At 39.3% G+C, this 23,634-nt stretch overlaps 1 protein-coding gene across 6 annotated transcripts in view; it reads left to right on the top strand.

The window, feature by feature from the left end:
- Positions 1-23,634, top strand: part of DNAI3 (dynein axonemal intermediate chain 3) — a 100,904-nt gene that overhangs the window by 16,128 nt on the left and 61,142 nt on the right. For 5 of the 6 annotated variants that reach the window (XR_005215326.1, XR_005215327.1, XM_037826747.1 and 2 more), the window contains exons 4-9: positions 4,713-4,894; positions 11,697-11,801; positions 13,666-13,815; positions 14,448-14,647; positions 18,028-18,144; positions 21,431-21,621. Coding sequence is in view for 4 of the 6 variants with exons in the window: in XM_037826747.1 (XP_037682675.1) it covers positions 4,713-4,894; positions 11,697-11,801; positions 13,666-13,815; positions 14,448-14,647; positions 18,028-18,144; positions 21,431-21,621 (945 nt within the window). In the remaining 2 variants the exon portion in view is untranslated. The remainder of the gene's footprint in view (positions 1-4,712; positions 4,895-11,696; positions 11,802-13,665; positions 13,816-14,447; positions 14,648-18,027; positions 18,145-21,430; positions 21,622-23,634) is intronic. The other variant, XM_037826748.1, reaches the window with a different exon arrangement.

The following is a 23,634-nucleotide window of genomic DNA, read 5'->3' as shown; positions in this document are numbered from 1 at the left end:
GGACCTGAAATCTTTGGGTGGTCATTATTCAGTCTATTATACGAGTCATCCTAGATTCCTTTCTTCCCCTCAACAGCTCCCTACACCCATGTAAACCACCCCTCCTCCTGTCACTTCCACCTCTAAAATATAATTCAAATCCATCCACTTCTCAGTATCTCCGTACCTGCAACCTTAGTCCAAGTCTCCACATCCCTCATCTTAACCTCTTAACTGGGCTCACGTCTTCCACTCTGGGCCTCCTTCAATCCATTCCCCACACAGCAACCTGACATGTCTCTTTCCTGTTTAAACCCTCTCATGGCTTTTTTTTTTTTTTTTTTTTTTTTATACAATCAGGAGCTCCTTACAGTGGTCCATGGGTCCCTCCATGCCCTGGCTGTGCCTTGCTCTCTGACCATGTCCCTTCCTCCCCCAACATCTACAGCCCACCAGCCTTGCTTAGCATAGAACATATCAAATTTATTCCTGCCTCAAGGCCTTTGCTCTTATTTCTCCTGCTGCATGGATAGATCTTCCCTTAGATCTTTAGGCAACTATTTCCTCCTCATTCAGCTCTGGGCTCCAGTCCCTCGTCTCCGAGAGGCCTTTCGTGACTACCTCTCCTTCACCTCCAGTTATTCTCTATCCTACTACCCTATTTTATTGCCTTCATAGCACTTACCGTAATTCTGAAGTTAAAGTATCTGTTTGTTTATGCATTTATACTCTATTTACATGCATACACAGGTTCTCGCTTGTTCTTTCTTTCTCTCTCGCACAAACACAGAAGTTCCTGAGGGCAAAAACTCTCTCCTTCACCACTGTACCCCAATGCCTAGGACAGTTCTGGACATATAATACACACTCAATAAATATAGATTGGTTGATTGGTTGAATAAACAAATGATTTCCCCTCTTCTTCCTACCTAAATAGGCCACCACCACTCCCACCCTCTTTTTTCTCTTTCTATCATCCTTTTCTTCTCCTACATAGGTGGAAGCATTTGGGAATGTTCTTTATCTTGATTGTGGTGACGGTTCACAGGTATATAGGTATACTTATCAAATATGTACACACTTGAAATATGTGCAGTTTATTGTATGTCAATTGTACCTTAATAAAGCTGTTTTTTTAAAAAAAGTATACAGCAACCAAAATGTAAAGAAAAAAAGGTATGGATGAAATGCACAGGAATATTTAAATTAACTCTTTTTCAATGCACAGGGTAATATACAAGTAACCTATGATTTATATTGTAGGGCCCTCTTTCTTTTGCACACACTGGGATTCTGAAGAGTGAATTATATAGGGCTCAAGTCTGTCTTTAGCCCCCACTCTTACAGGCTACTGGGTAAATAATTGTGTGAAGAAGGAGCAGGATCCTCTCCTGTGCCTTGGTTTATTCACACACTAGAAAGTATGGCATGGGAGTTAAAGGGGAGGGACCCTGGTTTGGATCACATCTCCCGTTTCCAACTCCCAGCAGCCAACCTTGGACGTATTACTCGAACTCTCTGGCCTCAGCTTCCGCAGCTGAAAAATGGAGACAATTATAGTAGCCACCTCAGAATGTTGCTGTGAAGACTAGATGAGTTAATAACACGCATAATGTACTTAGAATAGTGCCTGACACACTGTAGCTGCTCCACAGAAGTTACTATAATTGATATCACTGTTTTTTGCTCACATTACTTGGACTGAGGCCCGCCCCAACCTGGCACCCTGCCCTTGTAGCAGGGACTTCTGGTCTTAGCCTGCTTCAGGAGGCCCCGAAGGCCTCCTCCTCTACTCTAACACCTTTCCCACTCTGTTCAAAGCTCAACCGAGCCCCTCTCAGTGCTGATCACCACAGCCTCATTGCTGTATGCCTGAGATGCTGTCCTCAGTGTGGGCCTCAAAGCCACCAGATACAGAAGTTCTTTTAGTAAACTTAGCCAGAGACCCTTTGGGGTCACTGGAAGCATTGGGCCTTGCTCTGTTTAGTTTGGCTGCCCCGCTGGTGGGACAAGAAGGTACTAGACTGTAGGGGTTTTGTGTGGTCTTATCGGCTGCCAGTAGCCTGCAGCTATTACTGATTTCCATCCGCAGCTGGAAACAGTCTACTGGTTTTCCTAACTTCTAGATAACTTCTAGATAAAGGAATTTTAGGTTCTCTATTAAAGTTGCCTTGAAAATGTCCATTTAGTGTGAAAGGATCATTTTTGTGAAAAATATTAAGCCAGTAGAATTTGATGAGCATGTGTAGTGGGGGCAGGTAACATAGAATACAATCTTTGTCACTGTCTTTCCCATCTTTTTGATGACAGGAAGTTTTTTTGTCTTCCTGATGCCTCTGTTTATAAAGGAGGGATGCCTCCTTCTTGGCAGTAGCCCAGTGTAAGTCTTACAGTTCCACCTAGTGGTGGAACCAAGTGCAAAACTACAGAATTTTATTATGCATTTGACACTATACAAAATTACCATTGACAGTAAGTTCTTGAAGGATTTCTTGTATGTGAATCAACTCAGCTGTTGCTTTTTGAGCACCTCATGTGCCAGATGTTAGATACTAAGTGTTTTGAGGGAAATAAAAATGGGTAGTTTGGCCCTAATTTATGAACAACTTGTATTCCAAATGTTTGCTTGTTATGCCAATTGGTTTGGAAGATATTGCCTCATATAATCAGTGTATGCATGCAATACTTCAAAAAAAAAACAAAAACAAATTACTTGAGTAATTGTACCATAAAATCCCAATTTCTATGGGAAAATAAGCTCAAAATTCCAAATTGAGAGGCCATGCCCACTTCTACCCTTGCTGGCCCATCTATAGAGAAGTGGGAGGGGGACTGTCAGGATATCCAGGTGTGCAGTGTGCCCTGGGACCCTGGGACTCTGGGAATGCAGAGTTGGGGGAAGGGGTTCTGGGGATGGATGTGCAGCTGAGACTAGGATGGTAGACGCTGATGTTGGTAATAAGGATAAGAAAATGAGAAGGCTTGAGAGAAGGGAGAGGAGCAGGCAAAACATTATATTGTCCTCTTTCACCCACTGTTCCAGCGCTTGCTGCTGCTGAGGACTGCTCTGGGGTGGGTGGAAAGGGACAGGAAGGACAGCAATGAAAGTCTTCTGAATTCCTCCTGCCTCCTCTTCTTCTGAGGGTAATCCTAAGGCTAGTGAACCAGAGGGAAATAGGGGACTCCCTATGCCACTTCTTTCCTACTACCAAAGGATTATTTGGAAGAAAGTATTAAAAGATGAGAAGAACTGAGTGTTCCAGTTTGCTATTGCTGCAAGAATGTAAAACACCAGAAATGGATTGGCTTTTATAAAAGGGGGTTTATTTGGTTATACAGTTACAGTCTGAAGGCCATAAAGTGTCCATGGTAATGCATCAGCAATTGGGTACCTTCACTGGAGGATGGTCAATGGCATCTGGAAAACCTCTGTTAGCTGGGAAGGCACATGGCTGGCATCTGCTCCAGAGTTCTGGTTTCAAAATGGCTTTCTCCCAGGATGTTCCTCTCTAGGCTGCAGCTCCTCTTCAAGATGTCACTCTCAGTTGCTCTGAGTTCCCTCTGTCTGTCTGCTCGTTTATATGGCTCCAGTGATTTAATTCAGACCTACCCTGAATGGGCGGGATAACACCTCCATGGGAATTATCCAATCAAAGTCTTGCCCACACTTGATTGAGTCACATCTCCATGGAAACACTCAAAGGATTCTAATCTAATCAACACTAGTATGTCTGCCTCCACAAGACTGCATCAGAGATACTGGTGTTTTGGGGGACATAATACATTCAAACTGGCACACTGAGTAAATTTAATTTGACTATTAAAATAAAGAGCCCTAGGGAACAGAAGCACCTATATAGGCTCAAGGCAAGGTTCCTTTAAAATGGGAGCCAGTTGAGCGAATCAACATGTTGAGTGACAACAGTATTCAAATAGGAAAGTTTAAAAGGAGAGGAATAGCTGATTGTTGAGCAAGGTGGACAAGACACACCGCAGAGCCAAGTCGGAGGGGAGGGCGGATCTCCTGATTGAACATGAGGGCAGAAAGGCGGTGGCAGGATTTTGTGCTACACAGACCCTATTCCCTCTGTGAAATAGGAAGCAAGGTCACCTAGCGTGAGGGAGTTTTTGGCAAGGAGTGAGGTTGGGGGTGGCTTACAAAAGCAAGTTCGATTCGAAAGAGCCTTAAAAGATTTTATCTTTGACCAGTCATCTCACTTTTTAAATCTATCCTAAAAAAATTAAAATGTGATAAAAATGTATGCACTAGTTATTTATTTGCAGCATTTTTTTTACAATAATTGGAAACACATAGGAAAGAAATGTGCTTGCCAACGAGGATTTAAAAATTATACTGCAGAATTAAATTAATTTAAAATGATGTTTGAGATTATTTAATGTCCTAGTAAAATACTTGTGACATAACAGTAAGTGTTAAAAGCAGGATTTAGAATTTCACATGAAGTATAATATATAGATTTGGTAGAGGTGATAGAGCAAAATATTAATAGAGGTTCTCTATGCAAGATGGTATCAGGAGTCATCGTTAGTTTCTTCTTTTTACCTATTCCAAAATGTTTTATAATGAATATATTTACTTCTAAAATAAGAACACTTTTAAAGACTTTTAAAATTTTAATTGAGAATATTTAAAGCAAATGATAGCATGTTTCCTATTGCTATTATTTTAAGTGGTTACATTTAATGTCCAAATTTTGCTTTGTCATTACTAGGTCATCCAGAAGTTTATCCTATAGTGTTAACTACCAAAACCCAGGAAATATTTAACTGTCGAATAGATGAAGATGTCACAGATAAACAACCTTATAAACTTATCAGAAAAGAACATATTATTGAGGACTTGGTTAATAGAGCTGCAGTATCTGATTTCTACCCAGTCAAAAAAATTGTCCGGGTGAGTCCAATATTTATCTTTATTTCTTAGTTCTAGCTCATGCGGTTCCTTTTCCCGGTACATAGTTGTCACGGCCCACAGTGGGTTTTGCAGCCGAAAGACTAAAGAAGATGCCAAGCACGTTCTGAGACATGAGCTTTTATTCAGGGCTTACGTACTGTGGAAATGGAAGTCAGTCACATTGCCATGGATTTAGTAGTGGCTCTGAATTCTGGCAGGTTCAGAGCTCAACGTGAAGATACTCCACAAAATCAGGGGATGCCAGGGAGTGGTTTATAAGGGTTCAGACAAAAACATTCCAATAGATATGGAAGCATAAGCTCAGGAGTGGGGGTCTTGTGGACATGGGGGGGGGTGGATTATAGTCAGCAGGGAAGATGGGAGCATTATAGGTTATATGTAGACAATAGTATCTCAGGGAGTTTCAGGGAAAAAGTAATTTCAGGAGAGAGGTAAGGTATAGATTACATTTAGTGCCAGAGACCTGATTTTACAAGCAGAGTAGGTCAAACCTTAACTGACCTAGGTCATACAAGCTGCTGTGTGTACAGTCTTCAAGGCCCTTGGGCAAGGCCCTGGCCCAGGGCTCCCACAATCCACCCCCACACAGCAATTTGCGTTGACCATAGGACAGACATTGCATCCATAATCCACAACAACAATAAAGTAAACAGCAGAGTACAAGTAAACGTCTAGATATAGACAGTAATCCTATTAATAAGTGGTGCCATGGCAAGTTAAAGAATTAAACCATTTGGACCAAGGATCATCAGATAAATGTTCAATATTTTGTATATGATCTTGTATGTGATTAAGAGTTTGTGTTACATTTTTGTGAGTTATCGGGTATATATACACAGCATTGAATATTAATTAAAGCACAAGTACACCTGGGGCTGAAATAGCTAAAGGATAAAACTACCAGGCAGTCTGCTTTATTTTAGATCTAGTTTTTACTGTTTCCTAACTTTGACCAGAGAAATAAATTTCCCTTTCTGCAAACTTTCTGCAACTTTCTGTATCTATTCAGGTTTTGTCCTACATTTTCTCTTTTCTTCATTCTGAAACAACCCATCTAGGACAAAACTACTTTCTTTTTCCTTTTAATAAAAATGTTTAAAAAAACCTTTATATTTTTTATACTTAAGTTACCAAAATAATTTTGGAAACTGTTTTCAAGCAAACATTCTACAACATATAATTACCATTAAAATTTAAATGTTTTAGAATAATGCTAAGTACTTAAAACACTTCAGTTAATGCATTATTGAAACAGTAATATACAATTTTTAACAAGAATTAATGGTACAGGTAGGCATTAAACTGGATGGCTGGGTGGTTTAATAATACATAAGCTAAGTTTTCATTAGTAGATAGAAGAGTTCCAAGTGAGGAGGGTGGTTTACATGCTATATTTTTCTCCCTCTGCAGCGGCAGGGAGCCCTTCGGGGTCAGATCTACAGTCAACTTGGGGCATAATGAGTGTTTACAGAATTATGCATACATTTCCCTAGGGGATGGGGGTCCTGGGTTGGTAATGCAAGTAACTTTTGGCATTTTAGGTAATTCTAATACCCTATGGGCTTAGGATTCTCAACCAGCGTGGCTGCATGGGCTAGAACCAGAGCCAGTTGACCTTATTTTCCCCAATTTCGGGTGTTTGTGGCACAGGCAAGAGTAAATTGTTTTTGTTTTTTTTTTAATTCAGTTTTATTGAAATACATTCACACATCATACAATCATCCATGATATGCAATCCACTATCCACAGTATGATAACATAGTTATGCGTTCATCACCACAATCTATCTCTGAACATTTTCCTTACATCAGAAAGAACCAGAACAAGAATAAAAAATAAAAGTGAAAAAAAAAACACCCAAATCATCCCCCCATCCCACCCCATTTGTCCTTTAGTTTTTATCCCCATTCCTCCACTCATCCATACACTAGATAAAGGGGGTGTGATCCACAAGGTCTTCAAAATCACACAGTCACCCCTTGTAATCTACATTATTATATAATTGTCTTCAGGAGTCCAGGCTGCTGGGTTGGAGTTTGGTAGTGTCAGGTATTTACTTCTAGCTATTCCAATACATTAAAGCCTAAGAGGTGTTATCTATATAGTGCATAAGAATGTCCACCAGAGTGACCTCTCGACTCCATTTGGAATCTCTCAGCCACTGAAACCATTTCGTCTCATTTTGCATCCCCCTTTTGGTCAAGAAGATACTCTCAGTCCCACGATGCCGGGTCTACATTCATCCCCGGGAGTCATAAGGAGTAAATTGTTTTTGTTACCTTGCTGTGGTTGTAAGGTTACTGGTCCCTTTACCTGAATTTGCAAAACTTGCACAGGCCCAGTGGTTACCATCTCGACAGGAACAGGGGCAGCCTCCCCAGACCTGGAGTTGATACTGATTAGCACTGAATGCAGTCATCGAGTCCATTGCTGTAGGGAAATTTTATTATCTTTCAAGTGTTCTTTCAAAAGGCCATTCATTCTCTCAATCAACTCTGCTGCAGTGGGGTTGTAGGGCAGGTGTCCAGAGGACATCATGTTCAGCAGCCCAGGCTTGGGTTGACTGCCCAGTAAATAGAGTCCCTCTATCACTGTCCATGTGCATGGGGACCCCAAAGAGGCACTCAATTTTTCTAGGCTACATATTGTAGCCTGTTGGTTGGCCTTGCCCACTGGGAAGGCCAGCAGCAGTCCTGTAGGCGTACTTAGGTTGGTGAAGGCATATTTTGCCCCTTTGGACAGAGGAACGGGGCCCAGATAGTCTACTTGCTGTCAGGTAACAGGGATATGGTTTTGGTTGATGTGCCCAAGTCAGTGGGGAAGCATTTTTGGGCTGTCTCAGCAAGCAGGAGGGGCAAGCGGCCACTACTCCTTTTAATTGGTGTTGGGTGATAGGTAGTTGAAATTGCTGTGCCAACCTCCATAGGATCTCATATCCTTGTGCCCTGTTTTTTGATACAGCCACATAGCAGCTTCATGCTTTGTTGGTGCTAGGCTGCGGATCTTTGCCAGGGCATCTGATTCTATGTTACCTGGTAAATGAATTGGTATTATGGGCAAAGACATGAAAAATGGTTACCTTGCATTCGTGGACAATAACCATCCTTACAGCCTGTGGCTCAGTCCACTGGCTGCTTTGCAAAGCTCCAGTCTCCCACCAGAAGGTGTCCATACTGGGCTGGACAGCCACAGCCATCTAAGTAGCAGATTGCCCATGTGCCAATCTGTCAGTATACCATGCAGAGCCAGGTATACGTCTTTGTCTGTCAATGGTGGGCATGGGAGGAGCCACCTCGGGAGGATCGACAGGAAGTGGAGCATGCTGTTTTTCCACATAGGAAACCGGTCCTAAAATTTCATGCATCTCTGCACACAAAGGGCTGTTGTTAAAAATGCTGCATTGTAGGAAGTAGGCTTTCCATTTTGTCAGCGTGATCAGTTGAGCACTCCCTGAATGGGGCTTGTTTATAATGTCCTGTATCCACCCTTGTATGGGTATGGCCATCTGTAAGATCACTGGACACCTTTGAGTTAGCCCTTCTTCAAAGGGCTGTATCTGAGTTCTGCACCCTTCCATAGTTGGTACCAAAATCCAACAGGTACACATTTAGCCTGTTGCCTTTGCCACAAACCCTCCCCAAAGCCAGTATCAGCACTGGCCTCACCCAATTCACACGGTATATCAGGGTCCACTCCTCTTAAAGGTTATGCTTATACAATAGTTTGCTTAGCTTTTTAAAACACAGCCTGCCATGGAAAATCCCATTCCCACACTTTTCCTTTTCTAATTAGGGTGTACGAATGTTTTAGAATTTGTATAAGCAGTTTCCAGTAACCTAATAAACCAAGAAAAGCTATTAACTGTTTAGGAGTATGCAGTGTGGGATAACTTTGTATTTTATGAATGACAGCTGAAGGAATAGCTTTAGTTTTACCCAACCAGACAGTACCCAAGAACTTGACAGAATGTCCAGGCCCTCGTAATTTGCTTTGTTGTATCACCCATCCTTGGCTTTCAAGGTGGGTCACCACTGTGCTAGCAGCAATTTCTATTTCTGGAAGAGAATTATTGGTTAGCATGATATCATCAATATAGTGAAACATAGTGACATTTTTAGGGGGTGTCCATTTCTTTAAATCTTGTTCTGCCAGTCCTTGTAGAAGCACATCAAATGTCCATTGTTGTTTTTCCCACCTGAAGGTGGGCACTGGCTGGCTGGAGGGATCTAAGATACTAAAATAAGCTTTAGCAAGGTTTAACACAAAGTAAAATTGGCTTAATTGAGTACTCACATTCTGCAACAAGATAGCTATATTTGGCACAGCTGCAAACAAAGGAGGGGTTGCTATATTAAATTCACTATAATTAGTAGTCATTTGCCAGGTACTATTAGGTTTTTCAGTTGGCCAGACAAGGCTATTAAATGGGCTGTGAGTGGGGATTATATGCCCACTTTCTCTAATTCTTTGATACTGGCAGTTATTGCTTGATGGTTTCCTGGTAGTTTATACTGATATACTGCCATAGTTCATCTGGGGGAAGGCACCTTTTGATCAGGAGCTGCTGCTAGGGCGGCTGCCACACCATCTTCCCTCGTTGGGGGATCAGGGCATTGAATTTGCTCTGTTCTTAACCTTTTGTTGGACCACAAGAGGAGCTTGCTTACTTTCCTCAGTTTTAATTTCCCAGTCAGACAGGGGCTCATCATCTTTTGTTGAGGAATCATCAGGGTCCCACACTTTAGGGTCCCAGTCAGGGGAAGCTAGGATATGCCTAGCTTGCCTTTTGGGCAGCTTATGTCCTCTTACTCTAGTGTACTGGCATGCCAGTATTCTTAAACTTTTATTCAGAGCATCTTTCAATTCTGCTTAGGTCAATTTGCATATCCCTTTCTAACTTCAATTCTTCTTCTAAGTGGCAGATTGCCACATTTACCATTAAGACCTTTTCTGTAGCTGCATGGACAGCCTCCAAGAATGGCCAGGCTACTGCTGCAGCAGTCTAGCAGCTTTCTTTTTTTCTCATGATCCTGCTAGTCCTGCATCCTGTTGCAGGAGAGCTATTAGTACAGCTGGAGAGTTATAAACATTTCCATACTCCCTTGGCAGATTCCATTCATCTAGGAGGGTAGCCACCCCTACCGACATAGACATCGCAGGCCACCTCAGTATCCCACCTGGGGACTTCCCCTTTCCCTTCCCCAAGTTCATGTTGTCAGTGCTGGGGATTTCTTTAGTCTCCTGGCTGGCTCGCCAATTGTCACAGTCCAAAGGGGCTTTTGCAGCCAAAGGACTAAAGAAGATGCCAGGCATGTTCTGAGACATGAGATTTTACTCAGGGCTTACTTACTAAGGAAATGGAAGTTGGTAACATTGCCCTGGATTCAGTAGCTGCTCTGAATGGTGACGGGTTCAGAGCTCAACATGAAGATACTCCACAAAAGCAGAGGGTGCCAGGGAGTGGTTTATAAGGGTTAGGACAAAGACATCCCAGTGGGTATGAGAGCATAAGCATGGGAGCGGGGGTCTTATGAACATAAGGAGGGATGAATTGTAGTCAACAGGGAAGATGGGAGGATTATAGGTTATCTTGTAGATGATAATAGTATCTCAGGGAGTTTCAGGGAGGAGGTAGTTTCAGGAGGGAGGTAAGCTATAGATTACATTTAGCACCAGAGGCCTGATTTTACAAGCAGAGTAGGTCAAACTTTAACTGGCCTAGGTCACACAAGTTGCTGTGTGCACAGTCTTCAAGGCCCTTGGGGAAGGCTCCAGGCCTGGGGCTCCCACAATAATAACAAAAGTTGGAGCTATCATTGAGTTCAAATCTGCCATTCCCCATTGTAGATGAGGTCCCTCCCAAATCTGGGTTTATCACTCTGTGTGGCTTAATGTACAGACACACCAAACAGGCTGTGGCTGAAAAGGAGGTTTATTTACACCAGTGTGAGGGCAGGAGAAACTTCCCAAATCTGCCTCCCCATAGTTATTTTTCAATTGGCTTTTATACATGTTAGAAACAAAGAATGATAATCATCTTGAGTAACAGATAACAGGGGTCTGGAGAACTTCATTAGTTCCTTATCTCGGTTATTTACTACTTCCTTTAGGATTACATCCTCTATGATACCTGGAGCATTGTGCCTCCAAGTCTGGGGTGATAGATGAAAGCCTATTCATTCATACCTATGTGCAGACTTTACATATTGCTCCTCTGAGACTAAAGCTCAAATTCACAGCTTGCTTACAGTTTTAAGGTTACATTTAAAAGACTGCCACTCCACATTACCCTAGGCAAATGATAGCTTGCCCATGCCTCCTTTGGAATCTTGTTTGATGATCCTGTGAATAGGAATAGGAAAGTCCTGTCTATGACTGGTCATCTCATCCCACAATCAGAAAAGTTCATCCCTGCCCAATTTTAACTAGAATAGGAATCCACCTTTTTTTCCCCAAGCTGATTTATTTAGTTAATTTTGGTTCCGTTTTTGTTTCCAAACATGCTACAAAACACACCACCAAATGAAAGTAATGCTCCTCTTTTCTCTTCAGGAAGAAAATTGCATGGTAAATTTTCCTGAACCCATTGTGTTTTGAGAGCTTTTTTGATGTAAATAAAATAATTTTCCAATTTGGGATCATTAGCTATAGATTAGCACAATGGTTATCTTTTATACTCTATGATTGATTTATTGGAGAAATACCAATTTTGTGTGTCAATGTCTGAATAAACTGAATGACCACTGAACTTTAGCCTTCTCTGTTGCTTGTATTCCTATAGGAATATCCTGGAGATGAGCTTCTGCTTGTTTATGATAAAGACTTCAAATTTGGACTTAACTTTTTTCTTATTGGAACTGAAGAGGGCAAAGAAAACTATTTAAATGTAAGTGTACCCCAAACCCTTGCAATTTTTTGTTGCCAGAAGGAAGCTGTATCCCTGGGGAAGCCCTAAATATGGTTATGGTTATTTTCATTCATTTCTATTTCCCCATGGCCCAAATCAGGTCATGGCTCCTAGAGTAACTGTGCTGTAAATGTGGGATGAACTAAATCAGTATCTCAAGGTAGCAGGTATTCCAATTATTTGTCTGTCATTGGCCAATAAGAGGAAATCTGGAGTGCTGGGTTCTTGGCTACTCCCTGGGCCAGACTCCTGTTCTCCTCCTCTCCTGCCATCACTATGACTTTGGGTAAGTTACTGAACCACTCATTTGTAAAATGGTGCCATAAATAGTGTCCATTTCCAGGGCAGGCCTGGGGATTATATGGGGTAGTACAGGTAAAGCCCTTTGCATAGTGCCTGGAACAAAGTTAGGGGCTCCATATATATTTGCCATGATTATTTAAAAACAAAGTTTTAAAAGGACAGCTTGGTCATTGGGCAGTTGAGGAAGGAGATATCAAAGATGAGCAGAAAACAAAAGAATGGTAGTTTCCAGGGAAAGATATTAAGTTCACCATTGGGGTGTTTCATTCGAGGTGGTCATAAAGGGTAATGAATTGATGAGACTCACCTTCTGATCTCTCATCCTTGTTGGAGGCAAATAGCCACATAGTAAAGATTAGGTCTGATTGTTTGAGGGAGATAGAGAGCTTTGGTTGGTCATCCCATAAGCAATAAAAAGAAAGGAAAATATAAAATTGTAAAATGTTTTGAAGTTTTTAAAAAATAATCTTTCACTTAGCCTTAAAATTTTCAATTTTATTTTTATGGTTGCTTTTCTGTATATGTTTAATTTTTGTTATCGTGAAATATTTCAAATATATAGAAAAGTACAGAGAGTAGTATAACAAGTAGCCACATAATCACCATTCAGAATTAACAAATGCTAATATTATCATACTTACTTCAAAACCTTTTATTAAAAGGAAATAAAGTATTATTGATAGTGTTCCAATCCCTCTTGCATCTTCTCTAATTCATTTTCCTCATTCATCCCTATAGGTACCATTATTCTAAAGTTGTTATATATTCTTCTCATCCACGGTTTTATTCTTTTACCTTTATATGTATGCTCCACAAATAAAGTGTATTCTTGTTCTATTAAAGTTCACATCAAAATTGTATTATATTATACAAATCATTCCACAACTTGTGCTTTTCACTGAATTATAAAATTCTAAGATCTGTCCATGTTGCTAAATTTAGATAACATATATATGTAGATCAAGTTTGTTCATTGTAATTACTTCATGTGATTTTATTGTAGTGATTAGACCACAATTTATCAATCCATTCCCCTCTTTATACTCATTTTGATTGTCCGTTTTTTCACTATTACAAAGTAGCAGTGAACATCCATATCTATATATGATCTCCTTGTGGACATCTAGACCTAAAAATATTCACTCAATATTTATGAATATCATAATTATTTGTATTGATCCTTATCTCAAAGAGCATTACATTAAATTAGAGAAAAGTAGTTTTATACTTGATCAATAAATTTTAGCATTCTGTATAAGTAAAGATGTACAGTAAATGCTTTTTCCTTATCATATATCTTTTCCTTTTTTCCTCTTCCTTATTTTTTTCCTTTTTTCTTCTTTCCATGTCCTTGATATCCCTATCTTTTTCTTTCTTCACGCTTCCCTTTTTTGTTTAATTTCCTTTTCATAATTCAAAAGCTTGAGCTAACAAAGTAAAAAAAAGAAACTGTTAAATGCATTTATATAAAAGTAGGGTTTATTACAAAAGTTAATACATGTCTGGCTATTTATTTGGAATGCTATTTATCTTACTCTAGGCCCCAGAAGTACCAGAAGAACAGGAAGAATATAAAGAATATATCCCTGAAGACATATATATTTATAAACCACCTGTCTCTAAACCATGGGTTTCTCTGGGCAGTGAAAAAGAAATAGAGGAAGAATCAGTTAAGGAATCTACAAAGCAGGTCAGAGGCTTAAATATGATCTCTGGTCATTACTTCCCTGTAGCTGAACAGCATTTATTCCTGAGGATTCCATTAGGTTAAATTGCATGCTTGTGTTGGGAATATGGTTCTTTTTGAGGGAAGAATGGCCATTGCCTTAGGTGGGGTTCCCAGAGGCTGCCCCTGAGAGGAGGATTAGTGTGTGAATGACTTACTGTAAAAGTGTCTTGTAAGAGACCAGGAAAAGGCATCAGGGCAGCGGAGTGGAGGAGGCCCTGAAAGGGGCAATCTCAGGCACAAGTCTGGCAGAGGAAGGCTTCTGTCTGAACCCACAGGGAACTCTGGATTGTAAGTTATACCTTAGAGTTGTCCCAAATGGAATCAGGAAATCTAGGCTTATGTATGCCCCTAACAGCCCGTCATTGGTCAAGAAGTAAACTGACAATCTCTTCCCATAGCCCTCAAGCTGTCCTCCAAAGAGGAGCAGCAGGCACTGGCCGATGGAATCAAAAGCACATGGAGCTGCAGGGGTGCACAGAAAGTGTATAAACGGATCCAAGAGGATCTGGGCAGAGCACCAACATTGTCTACCACACATCCATTTTTCTCCGGAGACTTGATTTTGTTACCTATACTGCTTATATATGTTACAGATTACATACATGATTTCTCGAAAACGAAGTGAATTTGGTTCACCGATTAAGTTCAGGGACCAAAATGCTTCCAGTGTAAAAGATGGCTATATTGAATGCACATCCTACCCAGATAAAAATTTTACCATTAAGCAACTTGAGAAAGATGTTGGCATGCAAGTAGTCCCCCAAACAAAGGATATAAGTACTCAGACCAAATGGTAAGTATGTGGTGGATTTATGTATTTGTAAAACAAATTAGCAACTTCTATGAATATTTTAAGAGATCTTTTATAATAAATAGAAACAAATTGACAATGATAGCATAGATCATCACAGAGTCTTTCAATTCAGGAAGATATACTCTCTGTAATCTGCTCAACAATCTTCTTAAAATTCTTAACAGGAAAATGAGAGCTAATTGTCTAAGACTGTAAAGACGATGAAGTGGGAAAACAAGTACTATTAATAATTATAGTGCAGCTTTCAGAGAAGGGGCCCTGGTCATCTCTCGCTTGGAATATTACAATTGCCTTCTAACTGATTTTCCTTTCCACACGAGTATGCTCTTGTGTACCATCTAGGCGATTATTCTTGAACATAAGATCAGATTATGTCACTTCAGTGTGTAAACCTCTTAATTAGCTTCCCATCACTTGCAGAAATATACCCAGACCCCTTAGGATGGCGTGCTAGGTCCTCCTTCCTCCATGATAAGGCATCATCCGCCTTTCTAGCCTCATTGTCCCCTCGTCCCAGTTAGACTCGCTAATTGCTAGCCGTATGAGCTGCTTCCAGTTTTTGCCCATATTTTTCCTCTGTATACAATGCCCTTCACTGCCTTGTCCACCTGGGAAACCTCTCTTCACCCTTTCAGATGCAGTTCAGTGCCCCCTCCTCTGGGAAGATTTCCTGGAAACACGAGATAGAGCTGATCACTCCTACCCCTGGGTCCCCAATATTGCTTAGAGGTATCTTTATTATAGGATTTAGGAACCATTTTGTACTCATCTGTTTACATGCTATTGGCCCTAGATCTGGAGCTTCTTGAGTGGACAAAACATATCATTTTCACACAGCAAGCTAGCCATCAAAATTTATTCAATGAATGAATTGATGTGAAAGGAATTGCTGAAGGAATGCTCTGTGGACTTTAGCTAGGCTTTGAATATTGTGTAATATGTAGCTAACTGTCTAATTTTCAGGATTTTAAAAATCTTTTTATTTTGAAATAATTTTACATTTGCAGAAAATAAGCCATAATTTTTTGTATTTTTTTCTTTATTAGAGAAGTTATGGGTTTACAGAACAATCAAGCATAAAATCCAGGATTCCCATACACCACCCTACCACCAATACCTTGCATCAGTGTGGAACTGTTACAATTGATGATAGCATATGTTAATAATTGAACTATCAATTAAAGTCCATGGATTAACTTAGGAGTCACTGTTTGTATAGTGTAGTTCCCTGGACTTTAAAAAAATTTTATTCTGTTACCGTATATACAACCTAATAGTTCCCCTTTTAGTCATATTCAGATACATATTTCAGTACTGTTAATTGCATTCTCAGTGTTGCGCTACCATCACTACTATCCATTATGAAATATTTCCATCATTCCAAATAGGAACTCTGTACATTTTAAGCCTTAACCTCCCATTTCCTATCCCTACCCCATCCCATAGTAGCCTATATTCTAGATTCTGACTCTATGAATTTGCTTATTCTAATTGTTTCAAATCAGTGAGATCATACATTATTAGCTATGAATTTTGAATATGATTTGAAGACTTAGAGAAAGGGAAAACAGCCCAGAATTGGGGGGGAGTGGGAGTAAGCAAGCTGAACAATTGAAGGGGATGGGAAGACCAGATTTGTGTGGGACCATGAGGAAGCTGTCCTGAGTAAAATGAAGGGAGTAACAGAAGATAGGTGGAGACGTGGGTTCTCTGTGGCAGGCAGTAGGAAACTTTGGCAAGTTCTGAATCAAAGGAGAGGCAGGATGAAAGACTATTAAAATCAGATGAGCTAGGCAGTATGAATTAGAGAGCAGAAAAGGGAAGAGGGAGCCTGGAATTGGGGAAACTGGCCAGGTAGGAGCCTGTTGTAATTAAGCCAGATAAAATGTAACCAGTGTTTATAGTAAAATGGTGGAAGTAAGCAGGGTGGAAAGGAAATATGGGTGCATGCAAACTGCCATAAATCCTATCATTAAAACAAACAACAAACAGAACTCTCTAGACCCCTGAAGCTATTGTCTAATCTCTCTGCTTTCCTTGGCAACAAAACTTCATAGAGGAATGTGGGGTGGAAATTAAAAGGTGAAGCTGAGATTTAAACATAAGTCTTTCTGGTTCCAATATCAATATTTTTTCTATTTTACCACTCTGCTTTCTGCTATGGATGCTGATCTATCAGGGAAGAAAGACTGAATTGTTCCATTAAATATGAGCAAAATTCTTTATCCCTCTGATGACTCTCCATTTAAAATATTTTCTCTCACAGAGACCTTTTACTGACAATTGTTCAACAAACACAGATTAAATACTACCTTATATTTTACTGAGGACTTAAACTGTTCTAAGAGCTTTGCCTGTATTGACACATGTTCAATCCTTTTAATTATCCTGTGAGCAAGGTAATTTAAGAATTCCATTTAGAGACAAGAAAACAAGCACCAAGAGGTTAAATAATTAGCTCAGGGTCACGTCATTAGTAAGTGACAGAACCAGGTTTTAAAACCTGGCAACCTGAGTCCAGAGTCCACACTCTTAAAGACAACTTGTCATATGACCTTTCTCTGGCCCCACACCCCAGGATCAAGGAGCTCCCCAAGTCTAGTGGATGAGAATGATAAAGAAGCCAAGAGGCACAATACAACGTGGTATGTTCAATGTAGAGGTTGGGATGGATCCCTGAGAGCAGACAGACTTATTCTAGAGACGGTGCTGCCATCACTGATGAAATGTAAAGTGTTCTTAGTTTTGTATATTTAGGGCAGGGTTTCTCTTCCTTGGCACTATTGACATTTTGCTGGTTAATTCTCTGCTGGGGGTGGTGGTGGTTACTGTCCTATTCACTTTAGGCTGTTTAGCAGGATTTCTGGGCTCTACCCACTAGATGCCAGTAGCACTATCTCCCAAGTGGTGACAACCAAAAATATCTCCAGACATGGCCAAATGCTCCCTGGAGGGCAAAATCACCTTGATTAAAACCACAGATTTAGGTAAATTAAAGGAGAGAATGATAAAGCAAATATGGTAAGCTGTTAATAATTGGTGAGTCTCTGGGTGAAGAGTATATGGAGTTCTTTGTACCATTCTTACCACTTTCCTATAAGTTTAAAATTCTTTCAAAACAAAAAGGTAAAAAAATAAGAGCTTGTTAATTAAGTTGGAGGGAAATACACCTGGACTTTGAATGGCACTCAACATCAATTGTCTAGAATAAAGAAAAATATATACTAAATTTATAAAATTTAAATATAGAATAATATCCTAATATTATTGTCACAGAGATAAACCTTTGAGATGTCATGCTATGTATTTGCTTTTCTTTGTTCTAAGTTTTGATACTCAGTTTTCTTTTAATATATTAGGGCATATCCCAAAAATGCTGCTATACAATATTATCCGAGAGAATTCTCAGAAGAGGAAAAAGAGACACAAGGAAAATCAAAAAATTTGACTGATTTTCTTAACAATGTATCTGTGAGGTAAAAAATTGTATATTAAAAAATTTAAATAAGACATAAGTTGTGTATTTTTACTTATAATAACAGTTCTTAATTCCATATATGGTATCTAGATAGTAAGTATGAAGACAGTTATAAGATATGCATGAGCATATGACACATTCTACAGATTCTCAGTTGGTCTTTCCCTTCTGTTGCTAAGCAACATCCTAGACCTCCCAAGCTAGGGCTACACCAAACTCAATATGAACCTGGAAGAACGTATACAGGTGAATGTGTGAGGATGTTTTCCTAATTGTGAATTAACAGTTATGTTGCATTTACCATGGTTTCTTTGATTTGAGTCTTCTTCCCCATGCCTCATTCCCCTTCTTAGCTTAGATGATTCATCCTTGACTTTTTTATAGTATGGCAGGGATGAGGATGCTATGGATGTTTAGATGGTCATCATGATAATGGTAGGAATTTGAACAAATGTCTTTGTTTTTTTTGTTTGTTTTTTTAATCTTCATTTTATTGAGATATATTCACATACCACGCAGTCATACAAAACAAATCGTACTTTCGATTGTTTACAGTACCGTTACATAGTGGTATATTCATCACCCAAATCAATCCCTGACACCTTCATTAGCACACACACAAAAATAACAAGAATAATAATTAGAGCGAAAAAGAGCAATTGAAGTAAAAAAGAACACTGGGTACCTTTGTCTGTTTGTTTCCTTCCCCTATTTTTCTACTCATCCATCCATAAACTAGACAAAGTGGAGTGTGGTCCTTATGGCTTTCCCAATCCCATTGTCACCCCTCATAAGCTACATTTTTATACAACTGTCTTCGAGATTCATGGGTTCTGGGTTGTAGTTTGATAGTTTCAGGTATCCACCACCAGCTACCCCAATTCTTTAGAACCTAAAAAGGGTTGTCTAAAGTGTGTGTAAGAGTGCCCACCAGAGTGACCTCTCGGCTCCTTTTGGATTCTCTCTGCCACTGAAGCTTATTTCATTTCCTTGAACAAATGTCTTTGTAAATTAGAACCTGAACTCAATTCAACTGTACTTTTTGGATATGTCACCCTTATCACGAATTCCTGTGTTGCTGCCACTCTTACTGGCTCTGAAAGAAAAGTATTTTAGAGCCCTCTCCCACCCCACCCCCCAGCTGTACCACCCACACACATTGGTACTAGGACCCTGGGCAGAGCCCTGGGGATTCCAAACCAGAGGAGACTTTTGACAAAGACTCATCAAATTGATGTCAGATTTCAGAGAGGTGGAACCAGTCATGGACAAGTCTGCCAGTTGTATCCAATAGGTGGGTTTCATTTCCGACCCCCCTCAAATTAAAAATTTGTTAAAGTAAATGTTAGCCCAAGTTAAACTTTTTGTTTTTTATTTTTAAGAAAACATCATTTGTTCTTTCAGACTATATTAAAGGGCCTGACAATTCCAGCAACTCGCAAAAGTTTTTCACCTCTAACTAGAGAGAATCTGGTTCAAAAATGCATAATGAATTCAAAGAGAGTTCATTAACTATTTGCTCATTCACAAGAAGTCTGCTATATATTTTTTCCTATGTGGGGCAATGAGAAAGAACAAGGAAACCTACAATTTCTTTTCCCCTATATCAAAATTAAGTACACATTCAAAGTTTTCCTGATTAGAACATTAAAAATGAGAAGTCTGTTTTTATGTAAGACAGTTTTGAGGGGAAATTAGACCTTGAAGAAATAGAAATGTTCAAAATAAATGAACTATAGTCAATTCTCAATTGTCCTCATTGTGCATTATCTTTAGACCTAAGCTTTTATTTTTCCCTTTCAGTTGCCATGCTTTCTTAAGAGAGGAACAGTGAACAACTTTGTAATTCCCTCTCTAGGATGTGGAAAGGAAAATCCAGAACTATAAGAAGAAAGGAAAATTGGCACAGGGATTATAATAGCACTAGTCAAGAATAAATAAGGGACCCACATTTATATCATTGCCATCCTTCCAACTTTAAAACTGTTTAAAATTTTTAATGACAGAGATATCAAATAGTAACCTTCTTTAATTTTTTTTTTTTTTTGGAGTATCTACTGTTATTTTGTGTTTATATACATAATTGTCTAAATAACTTTTTTTTTCTTTATTTTAAGAAACTCACAATAGGGGACCACTTTTTAAGCTACCACATCTATAAAAAGAAAAAAGTTATTTGGACTTTGGATCATTAGGGTAAAACCTTGGATCTCATTCTAATTGTGGGAAAACTCCTAAGACGCCTTGGTAGTGAGCTGAGCTCTCAAACCCCAACATATAAAGGGACAATGAACAGTATAGTAACTATCTTAGGACAGAAGCGCATTAAACCAGGGTCCCTAGACTATTAAGAGACGAAGCCAAAACTCAGACCACGCCTTAAAGGAGCAATATTAGCATTTTTAGGTGGGTAGTTCTTCATTTTAGGAACTTTCTCATGTACTGCATATACTGCAGGAGTTTTAGCAATAGAATTAAACACAGTAGCAACTCCTAAGCATTTTGTTAACCAAAACCATCTGTCCTATACCACACATTTCCAAAATCCAAACCTACTCTTTTGAGAACCTCTTATTTGTTGTTTTGAAATATAGATTATATAAAATATAGATTTTATATCTATATTTCAGAACATTTATAATCATATAAATGTTTATATATTTATAGTTATATAGCTGTATATATAACTATCAGATAGATATAGATAGAGAGATTTGAGTACACTTATTTCTTATAAGTAATCATTTGTATGGAATATGCCTAAGAAAATTGCCTTTTGTGTTAATTTGGATTTTCCAGGAAGCAATGGGGAGACAGGGTTAGTAGTAGAGGTTTACTGAGTGTTGTACTGTGAAAAATAAACAGGAAGAAGCAGGATTTCATAGGTAGAGTTTCAGACAAACTCTTAGACAACCTCACAGGGAACTCCAGAGCAGAGATGGCCAGCTGGAGGAGTCCTGCATAAGGGCGAAACTGGTCAATCCCAGGCATCCCCTCTGGCTTGAAAACAGAGACAGATGATGAAGATGCTGGAAGCTGTCTGTCAGCCGTGGGCACTCCTTGCCTTTGACAGCAAGTTCTTTCTTAAAGAAGTTCCGAGTTGTATACTACCATTAATTTTTTTTTCTAAGTCAGTTATTTCAAATGGGGTTAATCATTAGTTACCAAATATAACTGAGAATAATTTTTCTTTCAGTATAAATGAAATAGGAGGAGCTAATGAAATTGTCATATCATTGAATACTAAAATCAAACATCTTAATTGTTTTTATTTTACAAAATAGTGTTGAAATAGCCCTGCAGCAAAATGAAATCATGAACACATTTATTGATGACTGGAAACATCTGGCTGAAGAAGAAGGCACCTTTGGGGACAAGACCGATACCCACCTGAAAGAGTACCAGTCTTTCACTGACCTTCATAATCTAATGGAGAAAACCATTACCTGCATCTCATGGCATCCAACTATCTATGGTGAGACTGCAGTGACTGGGGTGGCCTTTTGTGATGACATTGCAACTGTCTATTGTTTTTACATCTAAAATTGTAAACCAGCTCAATTTCAATAAGATAACTTCCAATTGTTGAGTGTCAGGTTCCTACCAAGCACTTGCCAGTGCCTTCTCTCAGTCACATCCTCCCAGCACAAGTCTCCCTGTGCAATACATATTATGATCTCCATTTTACAATGAAAAGACCTGAAGCTCAGCACAGGGAAGTGCCTTATTCAGGACACACAGCTGGTGCAGGGATGAAGCTGGACTCATCTCCAGCCTGTTGGACTCCCAAGGCTAAATTCATTCCTCCTAACACTGCCTCTCTGAATCCTGGACCACACAGGAAACACATCTCCTTTAAGAGTTTAGGAAATATTAAGACTGGATAAGCAATAAATTGCTTAGAAACCTATATGTATTTTAATATGTGTGCATCAAAATTCCAAGTCTCGGCTCTGTTTAAACACATGAAAGATTTGTGTTTTGTCTTTTGGGCTTGTGTGTATGTGTGTGAGAGAAGAGGGCCAATGTGGGGAGAGAGAAAGAAGGGAAGGTCCTTCTGTCTTCAGTGGTCCCACCTTTGCACATTCCTTGGCTGCTGTGCACTGCCAGTGTGAACGCCCAGTTACAGCAAGGACATGAGGTTCTTTGCCTCCAGGCCTTCGCTACATGCAGAAACAGCCTCTGTGCAACTGCTGATTTTATATCCCATTTTTAAAAGTTTTTATTTTTTACCACTCTATTGAAGTGTAAGTGACATATAGGGAACTGCATATACTTAAGTGTACAATTTGATAAAGTCAGCATATGCACCCACCCATGAAACTGTCATCACCACAATCAAGATAATGAACATATCAATCATCCCCAGAAGTTTCCTCATATCTCTTTGTAATTGCTCCCTCCTCCCCTCCCCAGGACCCCAAGTAACCACATATCTGCTTTCTGTCCTAATACATTAGTTTATGTTTTCCAGTTTCATATAAAGGAATCATACAGCGTATACATTTTTTTTCCATCTGGTTTCTTTTGCTCAGACTAATTATTTTGAGATTCATTCGTGTTGTTGTGTGCATCAATAACTATTCCTTTTTATTGCTGAGTAGTATTTCATTGTTTATCCATTCACCTATTTTTGAACATTTAGGTCATTTGTGGTTTCCAGCTATTACAAATAAAGCACCTATGAACATTTGCATGCAAGTCTTTGTACAGATATATGCATACAAAGGGTTCTCCAGAGAAACAGAACCAACAGGATATGTGTGTGTGTATACTTATATATACACATACATATTTATTTTATATATAAAAATAATATATATAATATATAAATATATATACATAATATATAATATAAAAAGGTGTGTGTGTATATATATAAATTTATTTTAGGGAATTGGCTTCTTCAGTTGTGAAGGCTGGGAAGTCCAAATTCCTTAGGGCAAGCTGGAAATTCTAATAAGTCTTAAGGTCTTCAAGTGATTGGATGAGACCCACCTACATTGTTGAGGGTAATCTTCTTTACTTAATGTCAACTGATTGTAGATGCTGAAAGCAATCTACAAAAAAACCTTCACAGCAGCATTTAGGCCACTGTTTGACCAAATACTGGACACCATAACCTAGGTAAGCTGACACATACAATAAGCTATCACAGTCCACCCCTTGTCAACATGGCACTGATACACATCTCCTTAAACCATATGTAATCTCGAAGTAAAAACAATAACGAAGTCATACTTCCGAACCAGCCAAGTTGACACATAAATTTAGCCATTACATAGGCTTTCATATGTCTTCAGTAAATACATGTGAGTGGAATGGCTGGGTCATAAGGGAGGTGTATATAGGGTGACCAACTATCCCTGTTTGCCTGGCACTGAGGGGGTGCCCAGGACTGAAGCGGTTCCCAAGATTTTAAGTTTTAAAATTGGGAAAGTCCTGGGGAAGCCAGGAAGAGTTGGTCGCCCCAACTGAATGTTTAACA

Source organism: Choloepus didactylus, chromosome 2 (genome assembly GCF_015220235.1).
Source record: "Choloepus didactylus isolate mChoDid1 chromosome 2, mChoDid1.pri, whole genome shotgun sequence".
NCBI classification, from domain to species: Eukaryota; Metazoa; Chordata; class Mammalia; order Pilosa; family Megalonychidae; genus Choloepus; species Choloepus didactylus.
This window is presented reverse-complemented; position numbering and strand designations above follow the sequence as displayed.